The sequence below is a fragment of the Archocentrus centrarchus genome, chromosome 11 (genome assembly GCF_007364275.1).
Source record: "Archocentrus centrarchus isolate MPI-CPG fArcCen1 chromosome 11, fArcCen1, whole genome shotgun sequence".
In the NCBI taxonomy this organism is placed as follows: domain Eukaryota; kingdom Metazoa; phylum Chordata; class Actinopteri; order Cichliformes; family Cichlidae; genus Archocentrus; species Archocentrus centrarchus.
In genome coordinates, this window is record NC_044356.1 from 5,546,100 (window position 1) to 5,563,268 (window position 17,169).

The following is a 17,169-nucleotide window of genomic DNA, read 5'->3' on the forward strand; positions in this document are numbered from 1 at the left end:
GGTATCTGAACTGTATGTTTTTCTCATTGATTGATTTGAGCTTATTTTAAGGCCCAATAACAGCACAGCAACAAAACGAATGCGTCATAAATAAAGACTCCATCGTTTTCCAGGCCTTAGAAACAAAGGCTCCAAACTTCCAAACACCAAGATTATAAAATATCATCTCTGATTCATTAAACATAAACATACATGTATATTTAACTCATCAGAACAGATCTCTGACTCCTCTGCAGTCACATCAGGTCCTGGACGGCGGTGGATCTGAATGTGTTTGTAATTTTGGCTTTGACAGAATTTAGTAACGAGTAGTCACCTGGTTGTGTTCATGTTGTGTGATGAATTATAAATCCATATTAGCTGCAGTTAAACTCAACATGCAGCTGTATGATCCGTGCAGGATCGAGCAGTTTCCTCCCATTTTCTGCCAAATGAAGCAGCAGATTCCCGACTCATCATTTCAGCTTTCTGCCTTATGGACCACAGTGATGTGGGACTCATCTCACATCATTAATGTGTCTGAGCCAGTATATATGAAGTTGCTTTTGACTTCTTACCATATGACTGGTGCAGGTAAATCATCTCTGTTGAATCCATGTGAAATGTAGGTCGGCGCTGTTACAGATCTGTGTCACGTCTGAATTGGGGCACTTTAAGTGTAGCCCAGGCTGCATTTTAAATGAGACATCCAAACAGCATCGTGCCCTCCGGTCCTGTTCTGTCTGGCACGCCGCTTTTACTCTTCCTGGCACTTTCCCAAAATGCCCCGTAACACAGGCCTGTATATTCTACAAGGCTGCTGCTGCTGTCATAGCAGGCTGAGGCTCATAGGTAAAATCCATGGAGAGGCTAGAAGGTGTCAGACATCCTAAATCTCAGAGGGAGACCAGTGACATGCAAGGACGCAACACAGGCTTTCAAGGTTTTTTACTGCTCAAACGTCTCCTCGCAGGTAGCTAATTACCCTCTCCATCCTCCAGCCACACACAGACTGTGCAAACACACACCTCGATTCTTACCCAGAGATACAGCTCATGATTTATGGAACAGTTCTTATTGTTGCCAGATATGCTTAAATGCATGTATGTGACTCACACTGACAACAAATGCAACTGTTTCCCCTCTAGTTGAAGTCGTCAGGAGAGCGAGTGTGAACCGGTGGCGGCAGATTGACCTCTGTGACCTTGCTTTTTATTTGTGGCTGCAGATTAAAGCGTGGGAGGAGGCAGAGATGGACAAGCCGATGGAAATCGATGAGATACGAGTGGACCCTTCCCCTTTCCAGCTGGTGGAGAGAACATCTTTACACAAGGTTGGTGTGTGTGTGTAAATCCCAGTTTGACGGTTGTTTTTGAGACCGCCGTGTTTCTGACAGGCCGGGGGATGCTGTGCATTCAAAATGGGTATCCATGTTCACACAGAGACAGTCTGACACAAGAGGACAAACAGATTTATTTTAAAGACACAGGTTTTGGTTTATATTAATGTTGTCAGATCAAGAGTGTGTATGAGAGTGATCAGGAAAAAGATTACTCTTCCCACAAAAAACTAACAAAAGCACGATTTTTAAAAATCTGGTTGATCTGCCCTTCACGCTGAAGACACTGAACCCCGAGGCATCCGTCAGAGTGTGAATGTGTAACTGCAAACGGGCCGTATAAGCACTCTGAGTGCTCAGCTAGAGCGCTGTATAAGAACCAGTCCATTTACCATTATACCCACAATGCAATGCACTTCACAGTAAGTAACCGTAAGGATGATTTCCATTTGATTACTCTTTATTAACAAAGTCTGAAGGAACATCCTCACATGTGTTCCAGAGTGGAGGATGACTTTATGTATCTGATCACATGGATTATGAAAGCAAAGCAGCGTATGACTCAGCCCACGGGCAGTCACTGAATCTGTTGTTGGCGTTCCCACTCTGAGCTCCTCCGGTGTTCACTTCCATCTCACTGAGCTGAAGCTGGGATAACCCTGACAGAGGAGTAATGGCACAGGAAAACAGTGAGACGTACGTGGCTTCATTCTCAGTGTTGTCTGGCTGAATAGAGACGGACTGTCCGTGAACAGAATCTCGTTTCCTGAGGCGCCGTCACGTAAACCCGATGGTAAATGGTAAATGGACTAGCTCTTATATAGCGCTTTTCTACTCAGTCAGAGCACTCAAAGCGCTTACACAACATGTTTACATTTATCCATGCACTCACAGTCATACAAGCACTTCCATGTTCATACTAAGCTAAGTGCTTTTTTAATTAACTAGCATTCACACACATTCATACTCCGACAGGATGGTCGGAGAGCAACTTGGGGTTAAGTATCTTGCCCAAGGATACATTGGCATGTAGCCTGGAGTAGCCAGGAATTGAACCGCTGACCTTCCGATCAGTAGGTGACCTGCTCTACCTACTGAGCTACAGCCACCCCTATGAACCGATGTTCATATGTGGGTGCCGTGGCCGTCGCTCGGCTCCTGGTGATCGGTGCAGACACTGAAACAGCTCAGCTGTGGGTGTTCAAGCTATAGGTCACATTTTCATCCAGGGTCATCGTGTCATCATATTTTCTTTTGATGGTTTCCACCTGGTTTTACGCTGCCTGTAAAATAGAAACAGACACACAGCTAAAAATGATCAACAGGGATTTTAATAAGGAGCTTGAAGTGGAGCTGGTCCTTATTTATATGTGAACCTTCAGCTCAGTAATTCAAAAGCTCTAAATCATCAACTTTGGGCAGTTTTTTCTACTCTAGGCTCAGTATAACATCACAGAGGCCCCACCCACCTGCTGTTCAAGCCTGCTGTTTGTTGGAGGCAGCCAATCACTGGCTCAAAGAAGAGGACATAAACAGATCTGTCTCAGAGGAGGACCTGAGAGGATTTGTTCAGACAGATTAAATATGCTGAGTTACTGAAATGCACCACCATGAGTGGAAATCCAGTATCTGAGGCCCGGCTGCTGCCACTGATGTTCAGGGCAGCTCTGGTGTGAGACACTCCAGCCCTTCTCCTTCTGCCACCGAGACCATGACTTTGGATTCTTTGTGTTTTCATCTCTCTGTAGATAGCTGCTGTTTTTTTGTTGTTTGCTGGGGGGGGTATTTGTCTGTGCCACATTTGTTGGCTGATAGCTCATCACTGGAGTTTGGAGCCTTTTTGTGCTTGAGTGATTCAAGTGTAAACGAAGGACGTCTCTTTTGCACAGTCCTCTTTTCTTTCTTGCGCACAGCAAAAGTGACTTTGCGTTGCCTCCTTTTTGGCTTCTTCTGTTCCTGTTGTACCCGTGAAGCTGTGAAGTTTTCCCAGCAGTGACACCTGTTGTTCGGGAGGCTGCAGGCAGCGAAGTGGAAGTTATTAAAAAAATAAAATGATCCTCTGTGGAGTTATCAGGAAGGGAGAAATCTATTCATAGAGACCTCGTTGCGCACTCAGCTGTAAATTGTTGTGTAATGTTATTAAGTCGGGCATTTGAAATGCTGACACTTTGCCAGTCTGCAGATTGCCTCTTACCTCACTTTTAGGCCTGGCAAGAATTTAGTCAAATATCGACCCTGAAAGTACAGCCCACACTGCCTAATCGATATTTACTCCATAATAAGTTACAGCAGGTTAATATAACTCTGGAGACTGCAGTTTATCTTATTTGCTGATGGATCCTCACTCAGTACGTTAGTTGTTGTGACGTCTGCAGGATGAATTCACCCTGAGTGTGTCTGAGCTGCCACAGTTAACAAAGCCTCCTGTAAACCTCTGCATTTAGAATCATTTCCTGCATTGTGACCTGCTCACATCCTTGTTATGATTTTCAGATGTTTGCAGCATACTGAAGCGTGTAAGCACCTTGTACCATTCCTGCTGGTTTCATTGTCATGGTAATATTTATAATATTCTGCTTATTTGTGTGCAGAAAGGGGCCTTGTGATTGAGGTGTGCTGATGCATACAAAGAGCTCATCCAAAGTGTGACCTTGGCTGGATCGTGAACACAGTAGTTTGTGCATGCAAACACGCTGCAGGACTTTCTGCTGTCATCTTTCAGTCAGTGTGTCTGTGCAGAGCTGACAGAGGAGTGTGTGTGTGTGTGTGTGTGTGCGTGTGCGTGTGTGTGTGTGTGGGGGGGGCATCTCAAATAATAAAAACAAAAAAAAAGTTTGTGCAATTTCACGAGTGACCTTTTCCCTCTGTCTCCACAGACCCACACCTTATTCTCACTGCTCGGGCTAAGTCATGCTTATGTGACCAGTACTGGCAAACTGGTGGGGGTGGTGGCACTGAAAGAGGTGAGAAGCTTTATTTTCTATCAGCCTAATTTAATGTGTCTTCCCACACTGGGCATTTACTTCCTGGGGTGTGCATGCTTGTGTCGAGCCTCGCTGTGAACGGCAGGATTTCTGCACTGGATCGCAGTTAGTTAGTTTAGAACCGGATGCACTGTTTAAACCAAGCTGGCTTGATTCAAATCAGCTTCAAATGACTCAGAACCTCAGAGTCAGACTGCGTGTTCCTAGTAATAGTCCCTACATTAATGTGAGGATGCACTGAGAACTCTCCCTGTCTTTGTGTGTTTGCAGATACTGAGTTACTGAGCCAATACAAATAAAATAATAAGCTTCACTGTGAGCAACAGACTGGGAATCTGTCCTTTACAGTCATGTGAAAAACTAAGTACATCCTTACTGCTTTCATAGGCATGAAGAGGGTAAGCAGCAGTCAGGTGCTGCTAATCAAATCCACATGATTCAGTTATCATCAGCAGTGTGAGCACCTCTGAAACAACAAGGTTTGTCAGTTTGCTGCTCTGGAGCATTCAGGTGTGTGTGTACACACTGCCACAGTCTTCCCAGGAGTGGATGTTCCATCAAATTCACCCCGAGCTCAGCCTCTACAGGCATCTGAACAAACCACAGCACGTCTGGAAGTCCTTTGGACAGATGAGATGTTTGGCCGTAATTCACAGCACCACATTTGGAGAAAATGAAACGCAGCATGTCAGCACAGCGGCGGACTGGTGATGATTTGGGCTTGTTTTACAGCCACAGGACCCGGGCGCCCTGCAGTCACTGAGTGGACCCTGAACTCCTCTGTATACCAAAGTATTCTAGAGGCAAAGGTGAGACGGTCTGTCCCACAGCTGAAGCTTGGATCAAACTGGGTCATTCAACAGCAAACCAAGCACAGCAGCAAATCTCCAACAGCATGGCTGAAAAAGAAAAGAATCAAGGTGCCGCAAAGTCCAGACCTCAGCGAGACTGAGGTGCTGGTGGGTCGGCACGTCACTCACAAAGTCTTACAGAAAAAAAGCCATCAAATTATTGCAGTTAAAGGTGGTTCTACAGCCACTGAATCATAGGCGTGCTCAGTTTTTCACAGGGCTCTGCGTGTAAAGCAGACTGTGTTAAATCACTGCTGTAATGGGTGATGACATTTGCATTTAGAGTGTGTGTGCTGCTGAGTTTGTACTGCTCTGTCATCACCACTGAAACTGAGCTGTTCATGTTGGAGCTCATAAATCTCACACTCAGACTTCAGGAGTGAGTCGATATACAACTGATCAGCTCTATGAAAGCAACAAGAGAACGTCTTATTAGTATATTGAGCAGGTTACATAGAATTACAGCCTATTACAATTTGGATGGAGGTATTAATACTAAAAGTATTTGGTAGTTTAGCAGGAGGTACTCAGACGTCTGCTGAAATGAGGCTGTGATGTTTCCTGATGGTGGGAGGATACCCCCATGGTGAAGGGTCTTGTTTTTCTACAGCAATCATTAAAGAGTCATTCAAATGATTTTTAATGGAGTCATTTGGAGTCAGAACAAACATGAACACAGGACTGAAGCTGTCAGCAGCAGGTGTTCAGGTAAAAGGAATCAGCATCTTTGGGTCACGCCTCTTTGATCCATACCTGAACATAAGCTTCAGCCTTCTGACTGAAGCCCACGTTTCCTTTGTATGAAAGAAAAAACTGGCAAAAAGGACAAAACATTTTTCTCAGTTTATACTGTTGCTTCCTTTTCTTTGCTGACTCTAGCAGTTTGACCTGCACTTCACTATAATAAAAGCCTCCCATGCTTAGTTTCAGACTGTAGAAAAGTGCACAGAGCTGCTTTAAAATGAGGGCCATCACCATGTGGGACACGGGGTAAATATGCTGTGCAGTCCCAGAGAAAGGGGGACGTGTGGTCACCCTCTAAGCACCAGGTGTTGTAGTTAATCACAGAGTAAGAGTGGTGGTGCGCATGAGTGGAGCACTCTCTGTTGGAGTCATGCTAACAGCAGTTTGCCTTTCATTCATTTCTAGCAGGGTTGTTTTACTGGATTAAGATGATCTGAGGGTGGGAACTTTCCCATGTGTGGGATAAAATCTATCATCTGATACTTAAATAGCTCAGACCAGACTGGCATAAACAGAGTGACAGTTAAACTGGATTAAACATGAACAATATGCTCTTTATATAATCGGGGGTTAAATCGTATTCTGCTTAAAATGAGTCCGAATGAACACATCTGAGTGCTGTGAGGAATGAGAAAGGTTGGGGAGCGCTGGTCTGCAGCACAGCTGGCCACAGCGTTTCCCTGCTGTGAGTGTTTAATGGAAACAAGTCATCACGACACAGCGTGGCCGAAGCAGCCGGACCCTGAAACGGTGTGAAGGTCTCCCACCACTAAAAGCCAAGCAGTGAATTCAACTAACTCACTGATCCAAGTCCAAAAAGCTCTTTTTGGAAACGCTCAGCCTTGGGAACTCTTTGTCTTTAATTTGGAGGAAAAATCGTCCCTTTCATAAAGCCTTTTGAATTATGCATGAGTACTTTGTTAGCAGGATCAATAACTTCTCCTGTCTTTATCCATAACTGCCTCTGACTCCGCCTCCTGTGTTTCCTCACTTTCCTTTAACTTCTCTCCATCTGTCTCATTTCTTTTCTCTAATCACTGCTTTATTTCCTTCATTTCTTCTTTAATATTCTCACCATTCATATTCTCACCATTGTTTTAATAAACTCTTACCCCCACCCTTTAATTGCTCTTTTTCTTCCTCATCCAGCTCCAGAAGGCCATCGAAGGCTCCACGCGCTCTGGTGTTCGGCTCCGCCCCCCTCTGGCCAGCTTTCGTGATATCACCAACCACAACTCAGTCTCTAAACCTCCACCTTCATCTCCCACCACCCCTTCTTCTCCATCCTCCACCTCTTCTCCCTCACCCGAAATTGTTGCTCAGCCTCCGCCCCCCTCTCCCCCTCACCACCTCCACCCTCATCATCACAGCCACGAGAATGAAACAGAGGTGTGGATCGAGGGTGGGATGGGGGAGGTGGAGGAGAGCAGCAGTAGTGCTTCAGGGAGCGGCAGCAGCACGGTGGCCTGCAGCTCGGCCAGCAGGAGTTACAGCTACAACAGCAACCTCACCCTCCCTCCTTCTTCTACTCCTCCCCCAGTCCCTTCTTCTTCCACTCCTCCTCCTTCTCCTCCTCTGTCCTCTATCCCCCTCTCCACCCTACAGAGACTCTTTGAGGGGGATGAGGACAGCGATGATGAGCCGATGGTTTAGCTTACACTAGAGTGATGCTGTTTTTTTTACAATGGGAAACTTTTATAATAGTGTGAGTTTTTTCTTCTGTTCTTAATTTGTGGCTCCGGTCTTTGTTCTTCCATCGGCCTCTTTTTCTGTTACTGCTACAGATTCTATATTTCACAGACCATCATCTGTGTGAAAAACACCAAAAGATCCAATATTCATCCATTTCCTTCAGATTAGATGCAATTAGAAAGTTCCTGGTCTGCACCCATAAAAGTAAAACCCACAGCTGATTTAAATATGGCTGATCTCCCCTTCAGGGTCAGATCCGTGTGCACCTCTGGACCTCTCCTCTTCCCCTGGACCAGGGCTCCATCTGTGCACATTTATGCTTTCAAAATGAACATCAACCTTTATGCACAGAGCAATGACCAGCTTCAGTGTCAGACTGACCTGGCTTTAATTTGAGGCTCATCACTGGTGATCAGAACAGGTCCAATCTAATTTAATGTCAGTTACAATGTGTTTTCCAACGATCATGAAGGCAAACTAGTCACAGTAAAAAGATGAGTCTTTTGCATTAATTTTCCCTACAGAGGTTTAGCTTTTGTCCCAGTCTGCACCAGCATCCTGCAGCAACGTGCAGTTAAAGGAGGCCTGCAGGGACTGGTGGGTGCCCTTGTGAGACAGGCTTTATGGTCATAAACACCCCCCAGTTATGTTCTTACTATCTACTGTCCCCCAGGATCTGGACCTCTGCTTTTATTCATTTAAATCATGTTTACAGTCCAAGTAAATCTGTTTGTCAAGTAAAAATGTAAGATTGGTGTTATTTTAATGAATAGTCATGGTTAATAGAGAGTATACTATTGAGCAGAATAACTGTGATTATGATTTTTGCTGTAATGGGAGCTCCACATGGAGATCTAGTGGAGGTGTGTCCAGAGGTGTAAATGGAGATGAGCTTGAAGGGGAAATTTAAATCAGGTATGTGGTTTCTATTTGTGGGCGGAGTCTCTTTCTGATCATGTGAGCTCTGTATGGTTCTGATGCTTGTTGTGTTTCATTTTCTGCTCATTTCCCTTATTGTTCCACACTTTCATGGGTAAAAGTGGTGATGCTGCCAATTCCACCAAATCCAGCATTTAATTGTGATACCAAACCATCCAAAACAGCCAGAAAGTTTCCAGAGCAGAAAATGAAGGCCAGACTGCTCCACAGTTGGATATGTTATGAATTTGAAATCATGGAGCATTAACCTCAGCAAGGGGTCCTGTGATGGGCAGCTGTGATAGCTGCCAGCCCCTCCCCTACCATAAGTTGGTTAGTAAAATGGATGGATGGACGTTACCAAGCAACAGACTGATGACATACTGCCATCATTCATGGTGTCTGATCTGGGACTGGCATTGATTCGTCCTGCCTCTGTGTATGTTTTGTGTTTTTATCAGTGTAATATTGGATTGAGTCAGAATAATCAATCAAAAGCTTTGTCTCCCAAACTCGAGGTGAACCTGATGATTTAAGTCTTAAAAACTGAGCAGGGATTTTATCAGATGAGAGCAGAGGGTATCGATTATTTCAACCGGAATCAGACTGTATGGGTAGCAGAGAATAATGGAGCTGCTCAGTCCACTGTGGAAAATTGGCCAAAGCCCCACAACGACCTCCAAATTGTGAGGCGACCTTGTGGATGCAGCCTCAGAGCTCATCTCATCACAGTTAAGTTGATAGATGGTGCAGCTGGAGGCGGCTGATGGCGGCAAAACCTCGCTGCACAGATCCTCGAGATTTATTTCCTCCTTCTTCCTCACAGAGGAGCCTCACAGATTTAAACTTTCATCAGTCTCATTTTCAGGCTAATAAAAACATCCATGGAAGCTTCTCATCCCAACATTAGCACTTCTGACAGTGAAGGACAGATGACATATTTCCCAGTTACTGCTGTTAATGACCTCCAAAGAGCATCTCTGTTGTGATGGTTACAGCGACCAAAGATGCTCACGCACGGCGTCCTCAACTTTTACTCAAAGAATAAAACGTGAGGGCAGCCGTGGGAATTTAATGGCCGTTTAACCTCCCTGTCTTCCGGAGGTTTGGCCTTCGAACCAGCCAGCTTAGTAGCAGGCTCGGGTGTATTTATCATGATGATCAGTAAGCCTCAGTTAAACATACACATGAGAGTGACTTCCTTTTTCCCACTGTTAGTCAGATGGATTCCTCACATGAAGCTTTTCTGTGACCTGATTCAGGGACAAACAGCATCTGCTGCCTCCAATCACTTTGTGGTTGTCCTGCTGTTACAAAAATCAATAAATCAAATCAATAAATGTAGGATGAGGGCAGAGAAAGTGTCCAACACAGCAGAAAGACTGAATCACAGTTTATGGACAGCAACAAAGACCTGCTGCGTTACTAACGCAGGCTTTATGCTGGGTGGAGGTTTGCAGTTGGGTGAAACTTGTTCACAGTGTCAGAAGTAGACTCAGGTCTGCTGGAGGTAACACAGCACTGCCCTGCAGGTGTGTGTGCAGCTCCCACAGATTCAGGCTGCAGGCACTCTGCTGCCACAGCGAGAGGAAAGGTGATCGATTCAGGCTGAAGACGGTTCGGTCATAACACTTGTTTTTAAGTTATTTTCCTGTTCATATTTTTATGAATCTAACATTAGCCTTATTACTGCATGAGCCACCTTAAACATCCCAGTGTGCTGGGCTGAAGAAGGTGGGGATGCTTGGACAGGATTGGAGTGAGGTTTTTGGACAGCACTAAGTCTAAGTGGACAACGGGCAGTTTTTTGCACCCTCCAGTGTATTGTAGGTTTCATGAATGAATGACTTTATTATATGTGCTACTAAGCCGAATCTGCCTCTGAAGGTTCCTGATGGTATAGGATATATTTTGGCAAACACACGCTGATGCTAGCTCAAATGTACTCAGTCAGCAGCACTCGACTACGAGAGACCTTCTGGTACCAAAACTGCGCCTCTTACCTACAGATCCTCCAGATTCATCTGCAGATGTAGAGATACCCAAACATAGAAAATGGATGCTCTCTAAATGACCTCATTGCTTTTGTCCACCTTGAATGGAGGATGCTGTGCATGAAGGAGCTGCTCGGTGGGATCCTGTTTCTCTCTGTGCACGTCTCCTCACACTGTCTTCTTATTCACTCCTGGACTCTGTTTCTCAGGTGCTGCCTTAAAAGTCTTTAAGCCTCCAGATTTGACAAAAACAGTTTTTCTTTATGTCTGCGTTAATTCAAACTTCTGTTTCCTGGGGGGTGCAGGCCTCAGGGCTCGTTCATGGTTGGAGTTAATGCCATATTTATTTATTTCTGTTTTAATCATTATCTTAAGCTGGATCAACTGTGAACAATCTAGCTGAATAAAGTTTTATGTTGAATGCTTCCCTGTGTTTGAATGGTTCATTTAAGGTCAGGTCAGGCTCGTTGTGCAGGCAGCAGGAGAAGCAGACAGAAAAGCATCTTTACTCACAGCTGCAGCACAAATATGTGGACGGCTGGAAAAACAATGACAGCAGCAACAAATGAGTTTCTGTGGACACGCCGGTAAGTTTTTTATAGCAAGCAGTTGTAGCTTGCATATAGCATGCATATACATGCATATATATATATATATATATATATATATATATAAGACAAAGTTTAGTGTCATTGTAGGCACGGGCATACAACTTGATTGGAGGCACTGCTGAACTTGGTGCATACAAACTATCATAATATTAAAGTCAAAGAGTTATGAAAAAGAACACAAACAAACAAGCAGACCCCCCCCCCCCCCCCCCCCCCCCACCAAAAGAAAGAAAAAGAGTATGTTCTTACTTAAAAAGTAACAATAAAAATTAATCTTATATACATAAATGGTTATGGTTAAGGGACGAGCCCTCTGGGGGTTTCTAATGTCTCACTGGGGGAAATGATCCTCCTGACCTTTAAGCTGTGGCTTTAATGGTTAATGAGTGTCCAGTGTGGTAGTAACTGCAGAGGAAGAAATTAAATAATTGACATGATGAGGGACCGCAGTGTGTTCACAGAGGTTTTCCTCTTCTTTTCTCTATGATAGTTATTGTGATGGAGCTCTTTGTGTTAAAAAGTTCAGGTAAAGTTACACTACGAGTCTCGTTGTCTCTCAACATGACAGACGAGGAAATCTAATGTAACCTGTGCTGCATGATTAAACTGAACTTTATTCTGAAAAGATGACAGTTTTTTTTTTCACTTTAATTGCTTTTTATCATATTATTATTTAGTACAGAGTAGGAGTCACTTTGATGTCTAACTCTGACAGAAATTTTAGGCATTAATTAGCACTCTTTGAAAGATGCCTAACTCATTTTGGAAGGAACCTGTTCTGGGTGCCACGGACTCTACAGAAACCATTTTAAAAGCCTGAGTAGTTATTCAGCACCACAGACGCCTTGTGTATTTCAATCTGACAGAAACACTGTATTAGATTTCATAGCTTTAATGATCTTGACTCCCTCATTACTTTGTCAGTCAGGTGACACCGTCTGGCGTTAGAATGAGTTACAGGATGAGATCTCTGAGCAGCAAGAGGACAAACGGAGGACAGATGATTATCAGAGCAATTAGGAGCATCAAGTCTTCATCACTGCAGGCTAAGAATGAATTGTTCTCTACAGCTCTCTCTTCAAAGAGATGATGTAAGAACATAATTACATTGATTTGCAAAAATAAAAATAACATCAGCATATGTCCAATGATGGACATAGCTACCGTGATGTCAGCCATTGGTTTGTCCTGTGTTGAAGAATCAACATGAACATTTTCCATGATGAGATGCAGATCTGAGTGCTCATTGGCCAACAAAGTGTCAATTACAAGCCAGTGAGCACATCTGGGATGCTCCTCCTTTCTGATATTTTTGATTCAGTATGACCTCAAATGAGTGACTGAGACCATAAACATAGCAAGAAAGCATTTACAGAAGTCACGTCTGAGGGGTGTTTTCACCTGCACTCTATTGGACCAGAAGCATTTCTGCAACCACAGCAATCGCCCCCTGGCGGCCAAGTTTAAGGTACTTGATGTTGGCTTTACTTTTCAGACCTGGAAGCTACGTCCATATTTTATATAGTCTGAGGTTATAGACACTGCCTGTGCTGTTTTTAAGATACATAGTGTAAGTGCCTTTTTAAAAATATGTTTAAACTTCCACAATAACTGCAGCTATCAGCAGAATGTGACTTTATGCCCAAAATGTCTGTGCACTCTGTTGAAGCAGAACTAGAGCCAGGCCTCACTTTTGTACCACAAGATATTCCAGAGCGTGACCTTTTATTTATTTAATAACCAGGCAGGTTATTAAAAACCTATTTTTATTTATTATAATGTCAGGATTTCAACACACTAAAATGCTGCCTCCTGGTGGTGAAAGTATGCGTGATTATAAAATATACCTTCAAGGACACACAAAGACACGATGGATATTGTTTCACTTCTGTTCATTTACTGTCTTTCTTCTGTCAGCCACAGACTCCAGTTAACACATTCATATAAGTCACTTAGGCAAGTTGTTTAACAGGTTTCTTCTACTAGTCAGCATTTCTCTTCAAACTGGGATAGTCGTGTTTCTGTAGTAACTTTAAAAATAGATTAATCATGAGGAGATTTTGTGAAACTAAACCCTCAGAAAGCCTTCCAAAATGTAATTAATGTCAAACAGAGAGTAGTTTAGGCAGGGAACTGATGCTGGTTGCTTAGTTTACATACAGTTGCTGCTGCTGCTGCTGCAAGCTTTGTAACCCACCTCCCTATTTAAGCTGTGTCTGATTAATCCCTGTCTGTTGTCACTGATGTCTATTGTGTTTTGCACTGTGATCTTGCTGCTATCTCCCCGATACAGGGCCAGATAAACTGATGGTCTGCATCACCTCAAAACCCTCTTTAAAAAGCTGCTGTCTATATTTACTAATGAGCCAAACAAATTCGATTTTTGCACCATTGTCTTTTATTGTGCGTGATGTGGCTGTGATAGTTGCTGATAAGAGTTCATTTGCAGTGATAGTAGGAGATGTTAGAAATACATTAGAATGAACATGTTATTACTGGGTCAGTGATGTGAGCACTGGGCAAAAGTGTTTAGAGCGGAGCCCTGCATATTTCAGTTCCTTGATACTAGTATTGTAATGTGTCATGTCAGCGGGAGGGGAAGAGTAGCCTCACAAGATTAAATTCAATTTTATTTATATAGCCCCAAATCACAACAAACAGTCGCCTCAAGGTGCTTTATAATGTAGGTAAAGACCCTACAATAATACAGAGAAAACCCAACAGTTCAAACGACTTGGTGACAGTGGGAAGGAAAAACTCCCTTTTAACAGGAAGAAACCTCCATCAGAACCAGGCTCAGGGAGGGGGGGTCATCTGCTGAGGGGAGAGAAAAGACATGCGGAAGAGAGCCAGAGATTAATCAAAACTAATGATTAAATGCAGGGTGGGGTATAAACAGAGTGAAAGAGATGAATGAAAAGAAACAGTGCATCATGGGAACCCCCCCCCCCCCCCCCCCCCAACAGCCTAGGCCTACAGCAGCATAACCAAGGGAGGGTTAGGGTCTATTGGGGTGCTCTGTTGGGGTGATATGGTACTATGAGGTCTTTGAGATAAGATGGGGCCTGATTATTCAAGACCTTGTATGTGAGGAGAAGGATTTTAAATTCTATTCTAGATTTAACAGGGAGCCAATGAAGAGAAGCCAATATGGGAGAAATCTGCTCTCTCTTTCTAGTCCCTGTCAGTACTCTAGCTGCAGCATTTTGGATCAGCTGAAGGCTTTTCAGGGAGCTTTTAGGACAGACTATTGAATTACAATAGTCCAGCCTAGAAGTAATAAATGCACGAATGAGCTTTTCAGCATCACTCTGAGAAAGGATGTTTCTAATTTTAGAAATATTGCACAAATGCAAAAAAGCGGTCCTACATATTTGTTTAATATGTGCATTGAAGGACATATCCTGGTCAAAAATGACTCCAAGATTTCTCACAGTGTTACTGGAGGCCAAAGTAATGCCATCCAGAGTAAGTATCTGGTTAGACACCATGTTTCTAAGATTTGTGGGGCCGAGTACAAGAACTTCAGTTTGATCTGAATTTAGAAGCAGGAAATTAGAGGTCATCCAGGCCTTAATGTCTTTAAGACATTCCTGCAGTTTAACTAATTGATGTGTGTCATCTGGCTTCATTGATAGATAAAGCTGAGTATCATCTGCATAACAATGAAAATTGATGCAATGCTTTCTAATAATACTGCCTAAGGGAAGCATGTATAATGTAAATAAAATTGGTCCTAGCACAGAACCCTGTGGAACTCCATAATTAACCTTAGTGTGTGAAGAAGACTCCCCATTTACATGAACAAATTGGAGTCTATGAGATAAATATGATTCAAACCACTGCAGTGCAGTACCTTTAATACTGCACTGCAGTGGTTTGAAGATGTGCACAGGCCACAGATGTGTTACAAGCAGTGAAGGTTATTTTTACAGTGAGCATCTTTATTCAGCAAAAATTACATTTATGCATTTTGCTTTATTTTTATACCTCTCTACTTTTGGATCTGTTACATAACTTCTGGGACAGTCTGTCAAAATACAGTTATTAATGTTGTGCAGACAGAGCTGAAGTGTATTAGAATATTGTTGTTGAGTTTTGGCATATGTTGTATAGCTATCACTGTAATTGGGGGTTTTGCAGAAAGGTTTGTTTGTTGCCCACAGGAAGCTGTGAGTCAGATTCTTTCCTCTGACTTTAAGTAGCTGCAACATCACACAGCCTGCAGGGGAAAAAAAAGAGAGTAATTCTGCATTTAATGCACGTGGAACAGGAATTTTATTAATATAAAGATTAATCAGGATCTTGCAGTAAATGCTGTTATACACAGATTTATACACACTGGACTTATTTGTAATAAGGCAGCTCTTATATGAGAACATACCAGTTCCCCTTCCCCTTCTGCTTCTATGGCAATTGTCATGTTGCTTCCAGAGGGAAACACATGTAAAGCTTGTGCTCATTCCATGCTGTTTTTTTGTTGTAAATTATCATCACTCCCTAATGGATCACCTGCTAAACAATCCCTCTGCGGTGGCTGAGACGTCACACTAATTTAGGCTTTCTCTGTCTGCACACAAATACATGAATTCCTGCAGATGGACTCAGTAAAATCAGCATACTGGGATTCTGATGGCACCAGTTTCCATGTGGTATCTACAGCAGACTTTAGGAGTCAAACTGGATGCGGTAGTTGAATGTGACTGCACTGCTGCTCATTTGATGCTTGAAATCTAAATGGCAAATGCCATAAAATAGAAGTTATAGAAACACTTATAGAAAGGTGTTTTTTCCATAGGGGGTGTCCACCCTCTAACTTCCTGTGATAAAGGAAATTCTGGTCGTATTCCCAGGAGTGTCTGAGAAGTTTTGTTTAGGATTCCCTCTGAAGGAGTTTCTGTTTGTGTTTTATCATATAGACTTTTGTCTTCCTGACTTTTCCTAATTATTCTAATAGTGAGTTTTTAATTGTCATCTAGCATGTCGAACCTTTTTTTTATTATTTGAGTTTTGGATTCCTAATTAGGCGGTTACTGTGTCTCGTTCTGTGTTCGTGTCTGTATTAGTTCTCTCGTTTGTTTCCTGTTTCTACCTTGAAGGTTAGCTGTCTGTCACGTCCTGTGTCAGCAGCCAATAAATGGCTTGCTTTTCTTTGATGTCTGTCTGTGTCCTCCTTTACCAAACAAGCCTCGACCGTTTTCCCTGTTCAGAAATGCGCTTGTTAAGGCGAAGAGGTAACACGTTATGTCAGTGAAGGCATCACCAGCACAGACCAGCACAGAGAGGAATGTGTTTCCCAGAATATAGATATATATTTTACACACAAACAAAGCTACATTCATACAAACATACATACAGTCTTACATTCATACAAATACATATCAGTTTATTGGATTTTTTTCCCTTTTATTATAAAAAGCAATTTGATATATTATTACTTTGTATACTGTGTTATACTGTTAGGGCTAGTTCACTGTTAAAAAGCATGCACTTTCTTTTGGTTGTGTCAGAGCATGTGTTTGCAAATAACTCCCAGGGCATGCCTCAGGTAGCTCTGAGTTTGAGATCACGCTGGCTCCACCTCATCCATCTCAGCTCCATGTCAGGCCAGCTGCACCAAAACGCATTCATGAACAACTCAAACTGCTCTCTGACCATCTCTGGCCCTTTGTTGGATACAAAAACCTATTTTTGATGCTAAAAGCAACTTGAAACAACTTCTGTGAATTATTTGCAAACCCTGATTGTGCCCATGTTTGTTGTATTGCGCTGAATTTATAAATCGGTCCTTTTCTTCTTCTTCCGCCTTCTTCTTCCATTCGTCCACAGTTCGGCTTTCAGTCCTGGTTCTTCGATCCAGTCAGTCCAAACTTTCTTTTAATCCATCTTTATTCTCACACAGCTTGTCTCAGCAGTCACTGAATACAAGTCTCTTGTCTGCCTCAAATTTGATTTGATTAGTGTCGTATACGTGATATTCCAGATTTCCCGTACTAAACTGGTGTTGAGGGGTGTATCCTTGGCCTTAGTTTACAATACATCCAACATTTCCATCTA

General features: G+C 43.0%; 1 protein-coding gene across 1 annotated transcript in view; it reads left to right on the forward strand.

Moving 5' to 3' along the window:
• clcn1a (chloride channel, voltage-sensitive 1a) overlaps positions 1 to 7,550 on the forward strand; it is a 47,810-nt gene extending 40,260 nt beyond the window's left edge. Inside the window, exons 23-25 of the mRNA XM_030740841.1 lie at positions 1,208 to 1,312; positions 4,195 to 4,281; positions 7,047 to 7,550. Coding sequence (XP_030596701.1) covers positions 1,208 to 1,312; positions 4,195 to 4,281; positions 7,047 to 7,550 — 696 coding nt within the window. The remainder of the gene's footprint in view (positions 1 to 1,207; positions 1,313 to 4,194; positions 4,282 to 7,046) is intronic.
• Positions 7,551 to 17,169: the final 9,619 nt, after the last annotated feature.